Source organism: Gadus chalcogrammus, chromosome 11 (genome assembly GCF_026213295.1).
Source record: "Gadus chalcogrammus isolate NIFS_2021 chromosome 11, NIFS_Gcha_1.0, whole genome shotgun sequence".
Taxonomy (NCBI): domain Eukaryota; kingdom Metazoa; phylum Chordata; class Actinopteri; order Gadiformes; family Gadidae; genus Gadus; species Gadus chalcogrammus.
In genome coordinates this window covers 10,092,152-10,111,474 of record NC_079422.1, presented here as the reverse complement: position 1 = coordinate 10,111,474, position 19,323 = coordinate 10,092,152, and the positions used below count along the sequence as shown (strand labels likewise).

Below are 19,323 nucleotides of genomic sequence, written 5' to 3'. Positions count from 1 at the left end.
TATATTGATTAAGATTGCGAACTTTGTAAGAAACGGGTTGTGTTTAGCCTATAATTCCATCCCGCGTTCGCCAAATTACATCGACACCACGCATCACAATATATTCCATTAAATACATCTCCTTAAACAAGTGATTGACAGGTAATCATTGCGTCAGTATTCAGGAGCCATACGTGTATAAAGCGTAGCGAATATAAATATGTCTCTTGATATTGGTTAACGAGAGAGAAACACCTCATAACAGATACTCTTCTGCCCCCTTCTGGCGACACACACACACACACACACACACACACACACACACACACACACACACACACACACACACACACACACACACACACACACACACACACACACACACACACACACACACACACACACACACACACACACACACACACACACACACACACACACACACACACACACACACACACAAATGGGGTGAGTACTTTTTATTCATGTCAGACTACAGACCATTAAAAAAACATTCTGATTTTGTAGAAACAAGGATAACAGTCTTACAGTTTAGGGTTGGGCTTTATGATTTTGGATCCTTTTGAACCATTGTTTGTTATAAGAAATGTTTATGTAAAATATCTAGGCACATTATCAACAGCAATATCACATTCATCCCTCAGTACTGCATTTCATACATATAAAAGACGATGTTAAACACAATTTAATATTCCTGTGTGTGTTATGTCTAGGTGATACATCATACACTATACTCTCTAACCCTCATTAACAACCAACTTCAAACCATCAACAGAATCTGTTCCTTATCGGACCAACACATCACTTACAAGTTCGCTCTCACAGGAAGACCCTCCTCACATACTGAGCTTCTACACAAAACCACAAAGACTGTGTGTTGTGAGTATGCTAGTGTACAAACTGATGTTTAGGTGCTATACTGGGATGTTAAGGGCTCGATATTTTACCACCTAGCGGAAAATACATTATAATTTTAATAAAGATATCTGAGGTAAACTGGATGTGGATAAGTGGATGCATATTTAAAAGGGCTTGTAAGGACTAGTTCAGCCCACACCCGGGGTAAATGTGTGAGTGTGGGGGGGGGGTCCTTTAAATGATGATCAAACTCCAATCAGCTCTGTGCGGGGTCTCTAGATGTGAACAATGCAGGCGTCCATGGGTCTCTGTGCTGCTAAGTGCTTTAATACTCGTTGCAGGGTTTCATTCAAAGAGGCACAGCACATTCGACCCTCAGCCGGCAGAAAAACATCGCATTAAGACAACACATCTTTTCAAAAATGTTCCCACTTTGGTCATAAAAAGAGACTGTACTCTAAATATCTATGTTATACAGGATACATCAGCAATACATGTAAAATAGTGTCAAATACTCAAATATCAATAAGAGATGGCACAAGATCTTTAGACAAAATGTAAACAATACAACAATATGAAAAACCACAGTGAAGGGTACTACTTAGTCAAAAACCTGCAATGACCACCGAAAACAGTGATACCCCAAAAACACGAAAGGTTGGTTAGCAAATTATCCACCTCAATGTGACAAATTCTCATTTTCGGTCCCACGTTGCACCAGTGCGTTCCCAAAGACCCACCGATTTCACCCAATTCCATTTCAATTATATGAATAAAAGTATTACACATTTGACACACATTAAAGCAGTTTTTTCTATGCCTGGTGACATTTTAGAACTCTCGACGCCAAGAACTCTCGTCGGAGCGGAGAGAAGTAGACAAATTTGAACATAGAAAAAAGACAACGTTGCCATGGAAACATAACTTACTGCTTTCATCATGGGACTCTTAACTACTATTATTATCATTTATTTTACTTGAGGATGTAGAAGCTTGGGCTTCCAATCAGAGCGAAGCACATGTGGCCAGGGAAATCAATTTTAGTATGTGCAGAGTGGAATCAATACAAGTATAAATATCTGTATTGGGGACAGGGAAATCGAATCTGCATTATATTATGTAGTTGTTAATCAGATTGCTAACGTTGATCAGAACCTAATCAACTGACAGCACGAAAGAATTCTGCTGAAACGTAGATAGCAAAATATAACAAAGTTATACGCACAACGCACCATGTTGTCCTTGGCCCAGAGTCAGCAAAACGGCACACGTTAAAGGTTAGTTAAATAAATCCCTGCTAATCCCTAATTAATGACTTTCTCCCCCAGTGTGAGTGTCAGCCATGTGGCCCACTGGGACCTACTGTGTATGCGAAAAGCTTGGTGGACAATTCCACAACAAGTATTTTCTGAGGTTTCTTACGTTAGTATCAGAACGCTTCATTTAACCCAGAGGCTTGCAAAAAAATCAAGGAGACAAGGATGGCGGAGGTACGGCTGTGAATCTCACGTGAACACACGTCATGAGCCCTGGGTCTTCAGCTTTACACATAAAACAAACAAACAAAAAATGGAAGCTTCATTTGACATGTCTTTGTACTTCCACAAACACAATAAGATATCTTGAGTATTTAAAATAGACAATGTTAGTCCGTTCCTACCACAAACATCCTGCCGTTATATTACAATATTTAGAGACGCTTTGAGAGACCCATGTGAGATGGGCGGGGTCTACTCATTATGGGCGGGGTCTCCTCCTTGCGTCTCCGCCCCCCTGCAGCGGCCCCTCAGGTGGGGCTTCCAGAAGAGGGGGGCGCTGAACACTGCAATGATGCCCAGATTCAGGACCACGCCGGCAGCCAGTGCCCCCACCGTGCCCAGGAAGGTGGGCACCGCGGCCTGGCTCACAAGCCACGCCCGCCGCGACACCATGTCCGCCAACACCCCCTCCATCTGGAAGTGGGTGCCCACCACCGCACACACGTGGAACAACTGGTGGCTGTGGCCTGGGGGGGGGGTGAGAAGGGGGTCACATGGGTGGGTTGGACGTCAGAGGCTCTGGACACCATGTGTCAAGCTACGAATACTCAGGCCAACCAAGTCGCACTGAAAGTACCAAAACAATAGAGAAAACGCAAACACATTCGAGGAAGGAAAATCTTTCCCTAGTTTATAATATATATATATTTTAGAAATGGCAATATTTGGAGGCATAAAACGTTGATATTCCCATAGCTGCATAAACGTGACAAAAACACTATGGTTTCCTTTGTTGGAGCTGTGGAGGAGGAGGTGGGAGAATATCTACCGAAGTAGTCGAAGCGTCCTGGGGCCAGCCGCTCCGGGAAGTGTGAGGCAAACAAGAAGCAGGTGAGGATGGCGAAGAGGAGGTGGTAACTGTGGTTGACCAGGGCCTCACTGGGCCCACAGCTCCCCCAGCAGCACAGGAGGAGCTACAGCAGCACACACACACACACACACACACACACACACACACACACACACACACACACACACACACACACACACACACACACACACACACACACACACACACACACACACACACACACACACACACACACACACACACACACACACACACACACACACACACACCCCTTTAAAGCTTTTGATGGAAACAAGCATAATAACAAAAAAGAGTCTGAACAGAATAAAACAATATTTAAAAGTGAATAGAACATTTAATTATAGGCAAACAATTGCTTCAGGGCAAACCAAGGCTCAGTTTCTAGGTTAATTACTCAGAAATCCTTTGAAAATATTAATCTGAACGCTGATCTTACATAACCGTACAAACACCCGGGCAGTCTCAATTAATGAGCTGAGGCCAAAGAACAGGTTGAGTCAACACTTTGTTCTAGATAAGTACATATTTCAACACAATGAAAATCATTCAGTAAACAAAATTCCCAAGAAAACAGCTCCCATCATTTCTTTTTTATTCACATTTCATTTTAATTGCAATCCAGATTAGATATGAGTGATTTTTTAATTTCCCCTACAAGGGAGAAAATGGCTTTAAAAAGAAAAGCTAAATAAAGAAAGCAAAAAGATTGGGATTAATATTGCTGCAATTCGATTAATAAATTAGAGAAAATTGACGCAACAAACCAATCTACATCGTAATCCATGACAGCCAACACGAGTAGACCAGTGCCGTGTTCCAATACCCGTACTGTCCGCACTTACTAGCCAAAATTTGAGTACACAGTACGTTCCAATTCAGATCCGGCGAAAAGAAGTATACTTCAAGGACCCGGATGCCGTACTCAAAACGGGCTAATCGTGAAGTGTGGATCGAAGGACACTCCCCGTACTCAACGGCAGCCATCTTAGCTACGTAGCGGAAGAGGCGGAGCCAGGCTGAGCCAAAGTCGGCGCATTTTCCACATAGCCTGCATTAATAGAGTCATTTTGTAGTTTTTATAGCTTTTTATAGCTGCTAGGCGTAAAGAGTTCACCGTTCAAAGCGGGATGTTTATTGCGGGGGAGGAGCCACGGCGGCAGTCGTGATCGTCATTTCCGGTAAGTGCACCACAGAGTACTCGATTTGGAACAGCACTCACATCTAAAAAATTAGCGTACTCAAGTGAGTACGGATAGTGCAGATAGTGTACTTCCTTTAAGTATACTCATGGAAGTACGGGTATTGGAACACGGCACAGGTTCAATAAGGGATATTATGCTACCAGAAGCAAAAGAAAAAGGCCTATTTTCCAACGGCTTGCAATGGCTAATCACACTCACACCAGGTGGCATAATATCACCACGTCGAGTGTTATTGATGAGATTTGTCCTCTGTGGGCTGCCATAGTGTGGTTCACTCACTCTGTAGAACAGCGGGACGGTGTCGAAGAGGAAGGGGAACACGAAGGCTCCCGTCCGGAGAACTTTGCTGCGCTGAGGAAACTGTAGCTCCAGGAACCTGTAGAGGACAAGAGAGATTGCGTTTTCAAGATGCCTCGTACACCTGTCGCACAAGTTTCAAAAGTGGGAAATCTCCCAACTTTCTGGCGATATTTCTGCAAGGCACGCCCCATTTTAACCCGTCTCACTCGGGATTCTGAGAGTTCACCGAGTTCAGTGGGGTTAACCATACGACTCGACAAACAGGCTTATTGGGTTAGTCCGACTATGATTTGACTTTTAAGATGCATGTATAAACCATAGTCGGACTAAAATCTGACCGACTCGGGTTTTTCATAGATTAAGACCCCTAGATTATTCGATTGATATTCGCAATAATCGTGCATGTATACATTCAATCGGATTGAAATCGGATTATGCGTTCTGCGCATGCTCAAGATTATTTCCCGGGGGCCGTGAGCCGGAAGAAGAAGGAGACAATAGTTGTGATTTTGTCCAATCGGAATCAGCATTGCACAGTCTTGCTGTGTGTGCAATACAATGTAAAGTTTTATTGTTTGTTTTTGGGCTGGTTTGCTAAAGAGGCTAATGTAGCTAACATTGACAATGACTAGCCAATGACCGTTCCTCCCTGACTCGTCGTGTAGCGATGCCAACAAAGACAAAGAGGAATGGTGTAAGTGCTACAAGCCCACACACACACACACACGCATGCACACACACACACAAACACACACACAACACACTCAGGGAAGGCTAGGTGTCGAATGGCAGACTGCTAGATAACAGGGGGTTTAAGACTGTAAACCCCTACGACAGCCATCCCCCCGCCCCCCCCGCAAGACATACCTGACCCTGATGTTCATGCCCTGATACAAACTGTAGAATTCAGTGGCTGCTACCCCATGCATGAACAGTATATTAACCTAGGGAAAAGTAGGGAGTATACCCTGGGGGAAAGGCCCTATAGGAAGCAAAAACCTGTGTTAACACTACAGTGTTTGATAACACCGGTGGTGTGTTTGTCTTATGCAATAAGCTTTGTGTTGTTTGCCAAAGGGAAGATTTGGCTCTGGTCTAGCTAGTTTGTCCTGCTTTAGAAAAGAGCTTATCAACTCACTTAGCAAATACCAAGTTCAACATACAGACAAATGACTATCAGATAACAGCTGCTTAAACTAATGACACCCGTTAAAAGGTGACATCAAAACACTTTTGATGTCATTATCTCTAATATCTAAATTGATCCATGTATGTGGAATACATGAATGTGGAACTAAAGTGTCTCAATTTTGGATCTTTCCATCTATCTTCTGCTGCTTGATAAACAGAAAATATACTCTGGCCCAGGTAGAAAAAATAAATAAAAATACGACTACAAATAAGTTAATTACCTTGTAACTATAACTAGACGAAGACGTAGACAATATATTTAGCAATCTTCCATCTGCACAAGAGCACAAATAAAACGATTAGAAGCAAAACAAATTAACATTGCACTGGCCTGCACGACGCATGCACAATTTAAATGTTGTGGCCTCGTTCACACAGACCAACGGACGAAATGGATTCAAAGAGAAAAAGGCTCATGTTGACTGAGCCGTTGGCAGATGGGTCTCATGATTCAAAAGTAATGCCACAAGGGAAAAAGGCAAGAGGGAGTTTGAGTAAACTTTGGTCAATATTTGGGTTTCTACCTAAAGAAGGTACCAGTGGTCAAACAAAACACAATCTCTAATAACATACGATTTGAAACCTAGGAGGTGGTTACTAGACTGTACTATTGTTTTATAAATGTTCAAGGTGATTGCTTTGCAAATTACAAAACTTTACGGAGCATGTTGACAGCCGTCCCTGAGTCAATAAGGGAGGTCCTGCAAGCTTCTCATACAAAAAACAAACAACAAAAAGAAAGCCAGGAAGAGTGATAAGATGAGACCTTGAAATCAACAATGCCAAATCCCCTTCACTTATCTAAAAAGAGACCAAGGCCAACCCTGCATCTTAACCAGCTGTGACATTAAACCCAAAAGCCTCTTCTTACCCAAACATAATACGAAGGCTCTATTTTGGTTAAAAACAGATAGAAACAGTGATTAGGTTTTCAGCTGTTTGGGCTCGGATGACGTGGCCGGTGTATGTCATCTACGACCAGCCCCTGAAGAGAGGGATTATAGGCTTCCCTCATTCTACCCTGTTCAGCAAAGCAGTGATCCCGTAGTCATCAAATTCACTGCCTGAGGGTGGGTGGCTGTAACAGGCTTTTGAAGAAAATGGACTGGGATAGGTAGCTGGGCAATGAGGTTTTGTTAAGCACACTTTGCCTACTTTAACTACCCTTGTATACAACCATACCTTATTTAACAGGTACATTTATCTGATTGGTTCAGACCAGTTGTGAAATACTGTCAATCTCAAACTATGCAAGCCTGTTAAGCTTGGACAACAATGTTGCGGTTTTGGGGAACTATATTGCTTGGCGGAAGAATGCCCAATCAAATCTATAATTTCATGTCACTGTGTTTATTTTGTGAAATTTAGTCTATAGTGACCACTTTCTAAGAATTCTGCTTCTCAGTCCTAACCATACCCCTCCTCTGCTCAGTCCTAACCATCCCCCTCCTCTTCGCCATCCTCACCTGCTTCTCAGCCCTAACCATACCCCTCCTCTTCTCAGTCCTACCCATACCCCTCCTCTTCTCAGTCCTAACCATACCCCTCCTCTTCTCAGTCCTAACCATCCCCCTCCTCTTCTCAGTCCTAACCATCCCCCTCCTCTTCTCAGTCCTAACCATACCCCTCCTCTTCGCCATCCTCACCTGCTTCTTGTTTGCCTCACACTTCCCGGCGCGGCCCCCATTGCTGGTTTGAAATCCCGGTAAACCACGGCCTCTTACGATTATCTACATGCATGTTCATTGTAAAATCTAAAATAAAAACCAGGGAACAACATAGCTTCTATTCATTTCTTAATATATTGTCAACGATAGTATCGGTCAGAATTAGTTTGTGTTAAAATAATGTAGCTTTGCGACTTTGCGTTTTTGAAAGGTTAATTTAGACATGGATTGTCATTCTGTACACACCATTACTATTGAGACAAACCTAGCCCCATTGTATCACCTTCAATGTGCCACAGCGAGGAACAGGTCCTAACAAAGGTGATCCTGGTTGTATCATCGCACGGTAACCTTGCCCTGCTACCCAGAAGGCTGTGGGAGGATCTCTCACCTGGAGTAGCAGGAGAGGCTGGTGCAGAAGATGGTGTTTCCCACGGCAATGGGGACGTAGTGGTGATGCAGCCAGCTGTTGACCCAGCCGTCAGGCATGACGTAGGACCCGTACGAGATGGCACAACCTGCAGAACCACACTGTTTTATTATCAAGAGATTTAAAGGAAGCATTGCAACGAATCAGCACACACTTTATCCAAAGTGACTTTAGGTGAATTGAGATGCATGTTGTTTATGAGTAGGTAGTGGTTAAGATCAGACATGGATCCTAGTATCTTCATACCTAAGTCACTCACTACACTATCCTGCTGTCTGTCAAGCTTTCCCCCTGTACAAAAGAAGGAGTTCCTAATTTTTTTGTAAAATATTTGAATTCTTTAGTTTTTTTTTTTTTTCCATACGCCGTTATTGGAGGCAGTGTATGAAAAGGTTGATGCTTATTAGACACAATGCTGATGGCTCTAGTCGAGCTGAGAGGTGACTAAAATGAGAGTGAAAAATGTGATTGTCAGGTTATGCTTCATCTATAAAAGTTTATTTTACAAACGTATGCTTGTGGTTATTGTAGAACAAAGACACCTTAGGAGTGGGAATTGTACTGAGGTCAAACATTAAAGTGCCTACAAATCTTAAAAGATCATAGAAGCCATTCAAGTCTGAGTTGTAACTGTCCCTTAGAGTAATTTGAATAAAATGCCATGCATGGCACGCATACCAAAGAGTGCATGCATGTAGGTGCGATGTTCGCTGAAAGTGCGATACCCATAGTAGGTGTTACCATCAACAGATGATATGTTAAAAAGGTGATTTGAATATGTATTATTTGTTACCTCTATGTAAATTCTAACAGAGCCTGTGCACAACTACAGGGTATGGCAGATACAATGCAAACACATGCAAAAGGCCTGTCTGGTCATACCTGAGCTGGTACAAAGATGACAACACTGGTATTTTCACACTCTGACTTGTGTCAGAGTGGTACAGGAGCCCAAGTCTACAAGATGATTACACTTAATACTAAATGACAATTGCCAATTTAGGACTCCAAGATAAATCTTAAGTTGTTAACGTGTTGAAAATTGCAAGGGCAACAAAAGAGCAAATTGAGTAAGGTCACCTTAACATGTGTCGTTAGCAGATGGGTGTTATCAACTCAGCGATTGGAAAACAAACATATTCAATGATTAACTAACTATGATCACAAAGTAAGTATTGAGGGTGTTTTATATAATCGGAAACTAACTGTGTAATCCTTCCTTCACCAGCTCTTAGATGCAATATAAATTGAGGGGATACTTTTCCTGCATTTTTCCATTTTTGCCTTTCTTTGTTCAAGTTGTATGCACAACCTAGCACTCAAAACGTAAAGTGTAAATGTGGAGATCTAAATGCATCTTCAACAGTGATTTGGTACCTAGACCCGAAAACTGAAGTTCTGTCTACGGTTTCATTCTTATCATTAGACAAATGGCTTGCTAAATGACCCATCGGTTTCTTCCTAAACAGGAAATGCTGAATGAACATTCTTCCCCTAGCCACATTGAGAAACGCAGGCTACCCTCGTTTTTATTACCCAAAAAACAAAGAAAGAGGAACTGCTATTTTATGTTAAATTAGCCAAGGAAGTAGACCAGATGGGTTACCGCATCTTTGGCTTTAGGTTTGCCTGATATGGTCCCAGTGTCCCAGGTCACAGTGCTGACATATAAGTAAGAGATATTATATGGTACATGACTGATGGGAAAAAATGTTTGAAAGGTCTCATAAAGGCCCTGCATAGACACACAGAAAGCAAAATGATTTGTCAGGTCACTATAATGCTACTAGATAGAGGTCCAAGTTGGGTCACTAGAATTTTCATCAAATCGATTGAGAAGTCAGGCATGCTGACGTTTATCCCCGTAACCCAAAACGACATCTCCAAAGTTAAAAAAAAAAGTCTAAAGTTTAAAAACGGAATCTTTTAACTTCGGCAAATGAGTAATTGTGGGTTCCAACTTCCATGCTGTGCAAACCACGTGGAAATTCTTTACCAAGTAATTCATGAACATGTGCTTTCAGTCAGCACAAGAAGTCCCCTAAAATGAATTGTGAAGGTTAACTTCCAGTAACATACCTAAAATGAATGTACTCAATGTAGTCTCATTTGAATCAATCCCATAATAGCTTCTAGCTATATATGGTAGCTTCTAGCTTTGGATTCAATGACTGAACTCTGATTCATGTGATGGTTAAAAAATAAACGTTCTAATATAGATTGAAACAAATCCATCTATCTAAATTAAGTAGATTTATCCATATACATACACACATCGACCCTTCATGCATATATCTGTTCACGTTTTCAAAATACTCAATCACCAGCATCATGAATGAACGAATGAGCGACTGAGAGAGTGAATACCCAGGCTGTAGAGGCTGAGCGCGCCGTAGTCGAAGAAGTAGCAGATGTGCCGCGACTCGGGCGACATGGTGCTGAAGGTGTGAGCACAGCTGGAGGTGAATGGGTACACGCAGATCAGCAGCATGTATACCAGCAGGGGCCAGGTGTAGCTGTCCGACAGGAAGTTCATCGTGGAGCACAGGATGCTGAAGCGCCACAGGAAGTACCTGGGAGGCGATGAAGGAAGAGTGTTGCTGGGCTTGGCGTGATAAACACAGGCTTGGTATGGAGCACAGAGGACGGGTTATTGATAGGGTAGTGCTGCTTCAAAGTGTGGCGACGCCCAAACTTTGGATGGACATGTGGATGACAAATGCACAAATAACGGCATACAATAATATATTTAAATACTCTGCAGTTAATGAGAACTATTGTTATGTATGCTGTATCACAATCATAAGGGAGGTGGGATATGAGAAAATTGTAAAATACTATTTACGCTAGTAGTAATATGTGCTGACTGTTTATCAAATGAGTCAAACCATTGTTGACAATTATTCATCATTCAAATAATCCAAAGCCATGGAATGTGATACATACAATCAAAAGTTAGCAGGTAGAGGTCAAAGGTTCAGTGTATAGAATGTAGCTGGCCACTGAATGTAGATGGCAGATTGCAACCAACTGAATACTGAACATCGAGACACTCCCACTTTTATCCTCATCCACAAATCTGCCATTCACTACATGATTTTACACTTTAATTAAAGTTTATAAATTAATTAATAAGTGCGAGACATTTATTTGAAATGATATCTTGGCGGAAGGACGGAGCATGCGATCTTCAGTAGGCCATATGAGGAGCATCAGAGAGAGGGTTTAGCTTCTCAGGAAACATACATATAATAGCAAGGTGTGTGATGCATTTCATTTACACTACCGCTAATTATAATGCTCCCACACAAAGACGGTGCCAAAGCAGTGTCCCTAATGGGTCGTAGACATGGAGATAATAGCCCCAAACAGGTTTGTACGGGAACAAGAACACACCATGTGGGCAGGAAGTGAGTCCAGATGTTGATGGTCTCGTTGGTGAGCTGGAAGCTGCTCAACAGGCAGTCCTTGGCGGAGCTCTGGGGGTCCCGGTAGCCAGAGATGATGCCGTCCTCCCGGAACACCTGCGGAGCGGGGGTTAGGCACCACAGGTGTCCTTCAGGTGATTGGTTTTTAGACAGGGATAACATGAGGTACGATCTGAGACATGCTCACATGATGTCTGGTTTAAAGAGAAGTACATTTTGTTTATACAGAGTGCAAATACGCTGTTAATGTAATGCACATACACAGTACAAATACAATGTAAATGTAATGTACACAATAGATATAGGCAGTTTGAGTAGTCTGCATACGCAGTCAACAACTTCAACACCAAAAACGCCCCTTCCCAGCGTGGATGACCATGTTGTCAAACAGACTACATTGAGAGAAGGAAGGTGGAACAAACCAACAGGTAATGGAACAGAAGGACACAGGGAGTTCCTCTCACCTTGGGCACCTGATGGGTGTCCAGGAGCTGGGGCAGTTTGAGGCTCAGCATATCGGCGCGCAGTCGCAAGGCCCCCTGGCCCCTCTCGCACGCCTCACGCAGCCGCACACGGCACTCCCGACAAAGCACGCACCACATCGGGCCGTCAAGGGCCTTGGCCCCCTCCCCGGAGCCCGCCGGCTCCCACCGCAGGCACCGGCCCCAGCCCCATGCCTGGCTCCAGCCACCGGCACCACCCCAATTGGCCACACCGCCCTGCCACACAGGAAACACTGGGAAACAAACACACACATGCACTAGGTCATCAAACTGGGTGTGAGAGATGTATGGTATTTGGTGGCTCTGGTACCAAGTGGAAAACAAACCCCCAACCCCAGCAGGGTGGATCTCATGCTCTACCTAGCTCTTTGAGTGAGTGAATGTGTGTGTAGTCCTTTGGTCATGTCTCTAGTAGGGGTGTGATGAGATCTCGTGGCACGAGATCTCGCTAGATTAAAATCGACGATATTACCCGTCGCGTTAAAAATCTGTCTCGCGAGATTTGTGATTTATCCAAACTTCTATTTGTCGCCTGTGGGGGCAGTAATGCGCCTTTGCTACATCTAGGCTGCCTAAAGAAGGAGAAGGAAAAGAAGAGGAGGAGAAGGAGGGAAAGCACGGGAAGCATCGAAAGCAGCCATAAGCTGTGTTCGAAATCGTTCCCTATCACGGATAAAGTGTACTATATAGGGTGCTCGCCATTTTGTAGTGGTGTTCGAATTCTCAGTGGTTAATTTCATGCACTATATAGTGCACTTAAAATACCCAAAATTTGAGTGTACATACGATGTAGCCTACATGTTACTCCCGTATACCAAAATGCAATGCGGTCGTGTTTTTCCAGAGGAGAAGAAGAGGCTGAATAACCGCGAAAACGAATACATTTAATCAAAGTACATTTTGGGTACTTTGATTTGGTTTTGCACATAATATTGTTCGCACTTAAAAAAAGAGAATTATTTAATTTAACTTTTATAAATTTTAGTTTCAATTTCATGCATGTAAAGAGTTATAATAAAACATTTCAAAATGCATGCGCGACTTGGTTAAATAAAAGTCTGTTGGTCCAGTCATATAATTTGTCATTTGAGTTCTTAAAATCTCGTCTCGTTCTCGTGAACCCAATATCGTGTCTCGTCTCGTCTCGTGAGCTGAGTGTATCGTCACACCCCTAGTCTCTAGTATGATTTATTTGTGAAATCATTTGTTGTATGTGAAACAAACAAGATACTTGGTCAACAACTGGTTTCATCGGTTTACATGGGTTCATTTTTGTTCAGCCAGAGACGCGGACGCTATGTCTTTGTTGGACCGGGGCAGGACAATCTCCCTTTGTCTGAGGCTCTGGAGCGCCCATCAGACATCTTCTTTGAGAAAGCCTGCCATTGTCACGGTCACAGTGGGCCGTGGCTCCGCGAGAGCTAGTATGGTAACAGCATGTTCCTGACGGCCAGCGCTCCACAGACAAATCCTTCCTCTGATGGGAGATTGGTGGAAGGTGTGGGGCGGGCTGGCAGAGGGGTCGTCATTGAAATGTCTTTGTTGACAGGCCTACAGCAAGTCTTTGCATGCTAGACACACCGGATGTCTATGACGGTAGTTCTAGAAAGAATGTTCTTGACATGTGCTTACTATTATTAACTCTGCAGAGATATTCAAGGCTGAAAACCTACCTCTTTAGTCACTTGTTTGGCTCCTAGGGATGCCCTCAGCTGCTGATGCTGTTTGCTGAGATTGCTGCTGCTGATAGGCACTACATAAGCATTTGTCTTCATGTTTTCTGTGCACCTTGCCCCGTCTAATTCATAATTCCATCTGTTTAAGCATGTTGCGGTGACTCCGTCTGGATTCCTAGTCTGTTGCGGTGACTGCGACTCGAAGTCTTGACTCCCCTGGCGGTTAACCAGCCAGCATCCAGCATAGACACCATATATTTATATTACCCAAATGACTTAAAATGGTTGCTTGTATGCATTTTAATGATGGCCCCGATTACTCTCCTAACCATCCCTTGAAGAAGGGATCCCCCACTCTGCGTTCCTTCCCAAGATTTCTTCTTTGCTAATTAATGGACTCTGTTCTTGCCCTTCAGGGGGGCGAGGGGACTGTCATCAATATATGACATACTAAGCCCTTTAAGATTGTAACTGTGATTTAGGGGTATAAAAATGTAATTGAAATTGAATTCTAGATTGTGAGAGGGCAAGTACTTGTGTGACTGAGTGAGGTAGTGTGTGAACAAATAGGGACGAGAGAACAAAGTCGCACTTTAGGGAATGGAAAACACTTGGCTGACAAAAACACACGCAGTGGAGGGAGCACATACAAAAACATGCTCGCTAACAACGTGACCAGTCCAAGGTGGGCGTGCATGAAGGGCTGAAACAAGATGATGATCATGACCATATGTTGGCTAAGAGCGGTGCTGTCTGTGGCATTTACACTTCATGCCATGGTAACAACGTTTACTTCAGACTGTACAAGTACACCTACAGTCAAGACACATTCGTCCGATTTCTTTTTTTCTTTTACCCCCTCTTCTTCTCCCAAGTCCTAAATTCTCCTCCATTCTCCTCACTTTTCCTCTCCTAATCTACACTCCCTTCATATGGTGGTCGAATACAGATCAAATGCAAAAAAATAATAATACAAATACTTGCTCCCTACTACAGTACGGAGCTCAAAGCCTAGTGGTAATAACCTAGTGTTTGTAGCAGAGACACATGACGACACTAGAAAAGTTTATAGTAGAATAAATACATTACATTTATCTAGAAAACCATATCATTCTCAAGAGCAGGGATGGGCAACTGGCGGTCCGCTGGCCGCCATCCCCAAAATGCACCAGAATACAGGAAATCTACCAAACTAAAAAATGTTTTGCTTCTCTCTGACGTTTAGTTGAAGTGCGTAGTCATGCGGCCCTCTGATGGTTATGATGAAAAATGTGGCCCTCTTTATCATGAAAGTTGCCCATCCATGCTCTCGAGTCTAGAGCATGGGGATTTCCGACTTTGAGCCAGAACCATCTGGGAAGTCATCCTTGAAAATGTTTGGAAAAAGGCTGTGACTTTCAAAACAAACTGCAGGAGATGAACCATCTGTCAATCACCCTCTACAACGTATCACAGAGCTAACAGAGTTCCAGTAAGATGCCGCTGTGGTTCTACCTCAAGTGCTTAACCTGAAGACTGGCCAGATGGATACAAACTGGTGTTTCTAGTACAGATATAGTAGTAATTCTCTAGTATTTATAGTAGATCCCCGATTATCCTCTAGACCTATAGTTTAACTAGTATATCATGGTTAGTCATACTGAGTCCGGGCCCGGCTGAGATGGAGCAACTCCCAGCTGCAGTCTCTGGTGACAGAGTGGGCTTTGTGGAGGACAAGACCGGGGAGGAGGAGGTGGAGGAGGAGAAGGCCAAGGGACAAGAATGAGGGGCACACACACATTCTCTCACACCAACGGACACGCAGGTCTTTGGGTTCGCAGTAGGGTGACGGCAAGCCGAAACATTCTGTTCATTGACCAGTCTGGGAAAGGAAAAAAGTTAAAAGAGATTGATCAGGTCAAATATTTGTGTGATTGAAAGAAAAAAAGTGTTTTGTTTTCAGTGTGTCCTCCTGTCATCCACTATAAAAGGCGGGTCCGTAAGGAGAAAACATTGATTCCCTGAAAACTGATTACAGAGGGGAGTTGCAATACAGAGAACAATGAGTCACTGGAAAGTTAGCATCCAGCAGCCAATAAATGGACTAGAGATTCTGTTTCCGCTCCTAATAGCGTGACTGAAACGTATAATGCAATGCAGGCTTTGACAAGGTGGTTTTTGCATGTTTTCAAAGTAAACTCGTTTGTTAACCCCTTCTCCGCACGGTTGTTAAACAGTGACAGCATTACACAGGAAATACTTGTTCTCACTTTTTGTCCTTCTGATGCAAAAACCCGGTTTGTATGTGAGTAAAGACCCCTTATGTAATGACAAGTCTTCCTGAGATTGCAGGGTTTTAAGTCAGAGAGTATGTCACACCAATGAGCCCAGTCCTCTGTGAGTCATTCCAACTCATAACTGCCTGTCCCACCAGGAAGTGGGCTTCTGATTGGACAGTTGTGTTCGGGCCCCGCTGTTCCCGTCAACAAGTCCGACAAGTACACTGATGGTGAGCAACACACACTAACGGTAAATCAAACACCCAGTGCTTTAATACATTCCATTCAACTTGCATAATTTAATATCACTAGTCATATAGTAGATGCTTTCAGCCGAAACAAAATAGCATAGTTAGAATTTTAGATACATGCTATTAATTAGCAGGTATTTGTTAAGGCATCTTGCTCAAAGACGCCCTACAGGTAAACTGTGTACCTGGATCACCCTCACCACTGTGAGTATGCTGTATCCTGACTACGCACCGTCTCTACAACAACACATGGATGGTTAACATACACCAGCTACCCGATCGGGCATGGGTTGGGGCGAGAAGGTTAAACCAACTCTCAGGCCCCCAAGGGAGCCTCCCTCAGCGCTCTACAAACATTTAGCTGTCCAACGAGTCTGGACAAAGACAAAGACGCTTGAGAAATCCATTTTAAAAAAAGGGAGCACACAGACACGTACACAAACACACACCCTATGAAACCACATGTTGTGGAAAATAGGGAGTTGTTCAGAGACAATGTTTTCTGAGAACTGACTGCCGAGTTCAAAGTTACTGGCAAGGACGCTTGGTTGCTGGTTTTCAATAATTAAATCTTGGAGAAATATTGACCTACTGGTGTGAGACGGGAGTGCTGAGATAAGTCTGTTTTCTTTCGTGGGGTTTCCCCTGATTAAGTATTTGCTTGAGTCAAAGTCCCATTAAGCGGTGGCCTCTGCAAGTGCTGGGTGGGGTTTGTCTCTAGGTGGATTCTGCGGCTTTCCACTTTGCTTTAAACTTTTCCCCAAGAGTGGGAATGTGGCAGGGCGTTGGGTTTGAGAGCTGCCTTCATTGCACATATGAGTGTTTTTTGGTCCAACACCTTTCAACAACAAAAATCAACCATGTTAAAAAACATGTTGAATTTCCGCAATTTTATATCATTGATTAATTTAGGGTAGACACTTTTATATTAAGATAGTATATGCCATTTAGGGACAGGTAGGGGTTAGTTATTTGGAACAAGGATAGATAGGTGAAATTGGGGTTGAGACGCATAATCTTTAGCTCGGTCTCAAAGACACTAACCCCTTGACCCCCATTGTTTAATAAAACTATATAATGTCATTAAATATATTGTCTAACTCAATACAAAAGGTAAAATATTTAAGCTACCCAGCCTTTCTTGAGATTAGAGAAATGTCAATGAAGATTTTTAACAAAACTCGCAAATTACCAGACCAACCGCCTATTCAGTTGGTTGCCAGGGTCAACAGCAACAGTAATGCTCGGAATGTGCCTCACGCAGACTGGCTAGCCTGCAGACACTTGGAGACATATTCAGAGAGGCATTTGATTTATATGAAGCCAGGTAAAGAGTGCCTCTCCGTTTCCCATGTCTTCAAAGAAACAGGAGATGCCATTAACCTGCCTTGGAAGGACAGGTATAGTTTCAAGCACTACGCGGTATAGCTAAGGGACATACACCAATGTTTTATTCTAGCTTTGCCCCTGGATGGTGATTGTTGGACTGTGTGTCAGTCTGACTGTCTGTTTCAGAGGATTCAATTATGGTGATCTTGGATAAATTAAAAATACTAAATCAGATTTATGCAGTAGGAGTGGGATAATGTGATATTTGGGTAAATTGGTAAGGGTAATGTTATATTTTAGATTTACTAATTCAAGGTTCCCCTCGAGGGGAGATTGAAGGCAGATGATGTCAACATCAACAAGAAAGACCACATAGGCCTACAATACCAATAATAACAATGTAAAACAAAACATTTACGTTTTCGACCCAAAGTAAAAAAAATCCTCGATGCTGTCACATGAGAACACAAATAGATGTTCAACTATAGACGATGGTGACTGAGAAAGAATTCTTACTAGCAAAGATGTATCCATGCCTATATACACACAAACCCAGAACACACAGAGACCTGTGGGGACCCACCTCACAACAACATGCTGGACTGGATTGATTTCCACTTTAAGCCTACACATCAGACACAACTTTTGGGCAAAATGAGTATCAGCCACCTTCCAATTAAAGTGACATGACGTCACATTTTTCTTAACATTCACAAAGAAATGCCGAACATTTCGTCCAGTGTGACTCAGGTCTCAGGTTTCAACTTTCCTGAAGTCTCGCAATAACTCAAAAAAACCACTACAACAATAACGTTCGTGCATAAACATTATTGTACACAACCCGACAAAACGACAACTTATTTGAGCAAAATTGTTAGAAAAACAAGGTGGCGTGTTTTTGGAAACGAGCTGCCCGCGAACTTTTGTCGTGAACCTACTTCGTCATGTTTGATGCAGCGAAAACCAAACTCGTACTCACCGCCTGTGTCTGTCATGTGTCGGCGGGTTACGCGTGCGCCACTACCATACAAAAAATGATACTTCGTATATCGCCGTTACGATGCCAACCTGGGCGCGAGAGCAGCTCTCCGTGGTTGTCTGTCCTGCCTCCAGTAGACCGTCTGCCAACTGACGCTGGGCCTCGAGCCTGACACAGAGAGAACACCGGGGGAGCCAGTAGGAAGCTCTGCTCGGCGCTCACGTGGACTACTACAGAAACAATAACACGCGGCGTGTGTAGCATGTGGATTCTAACAAAGACACGGTGATAATGTACGTTGGTTTCTTCTTACTACGGCAATAAATACCTGTAGCTATTTCGTTGTATTAGGCGTGTCAGAAGAACCAATGTATGTTACCCGATACATGACTGAAAGTGACTAATTTGTCCTTTTTCGTGAATTCAACACTAAGTAGTTTATGTAACCAATCATGCCTGTTTAATAGTTAAATGTATGCCGTGTATTCAACGAGAATGGCTGTTTTATAATTTGCCTTCGGGTTGCGGACCTCCAGACACAGATCAGTAGCGCTCTACTTCAGCGCCAGTAGGGCTGTGTTTTGTTTTGATACATTTGGATTGGATTAAACTTGAATACCTTTCCACAGAGTAGAGCAGGCATACTCGGACAACGAAATGCAGTTTCAAATATTCACTTTAAAAGTGATAATTGGGATTGGGACTTGCTGCAAAAACAATCAATGTCCCATCGAATTTCGCTTCCATACTGGACACATCCTACTCCTTAGTAAATAAATAGGACCCTCATGGCTAGACCCCACCCTGGGGAAATAAACCATGATGTATAACAAGCAGGAGACATGGCTAAGGACGAGTCCAGCTCCTGCCTCTTATTAGTG

General features: G+C 43.1%; 1 protein-coding gene across 1 annotated transcript; it reads right to left on the bottom strand.

Annotated features, from left to right (window-relative positions):
• Window positions 1-416: 416 nt before the first annotated feature.
• Window positions 417-18,725, bottom strand: paqr6 (progestin and adipoQ receptor family member VI). The gene is made up of 8 exons (XM_056601304.1): window positions 18,443-18,725; window positions 11,911-12,182; window positions 11,415-11,542; window positions 10,386-10,591; window positions 7,980-8,106; window positions 4,710-4,806; window positions 3,166-3,310; window positions 417-2,863 (listed from the first exon to the last, which is right to left on the bottom strand). The coding sequence occupies exons 1-8, from the start codon at window positions 18,456-18,458 to the stop codon at window positions 2,589-2,591; spliced, it is 1,266 nt and encodes a 421-aa protein (XP_056457279.1). The 5' UTR covers window positions 18,459-18,725; the 3' UTR covers window positions 417-2,588.
• Between the last annotated feature and the right edge of the window lie 598 nt (window positions 18,726-19,323).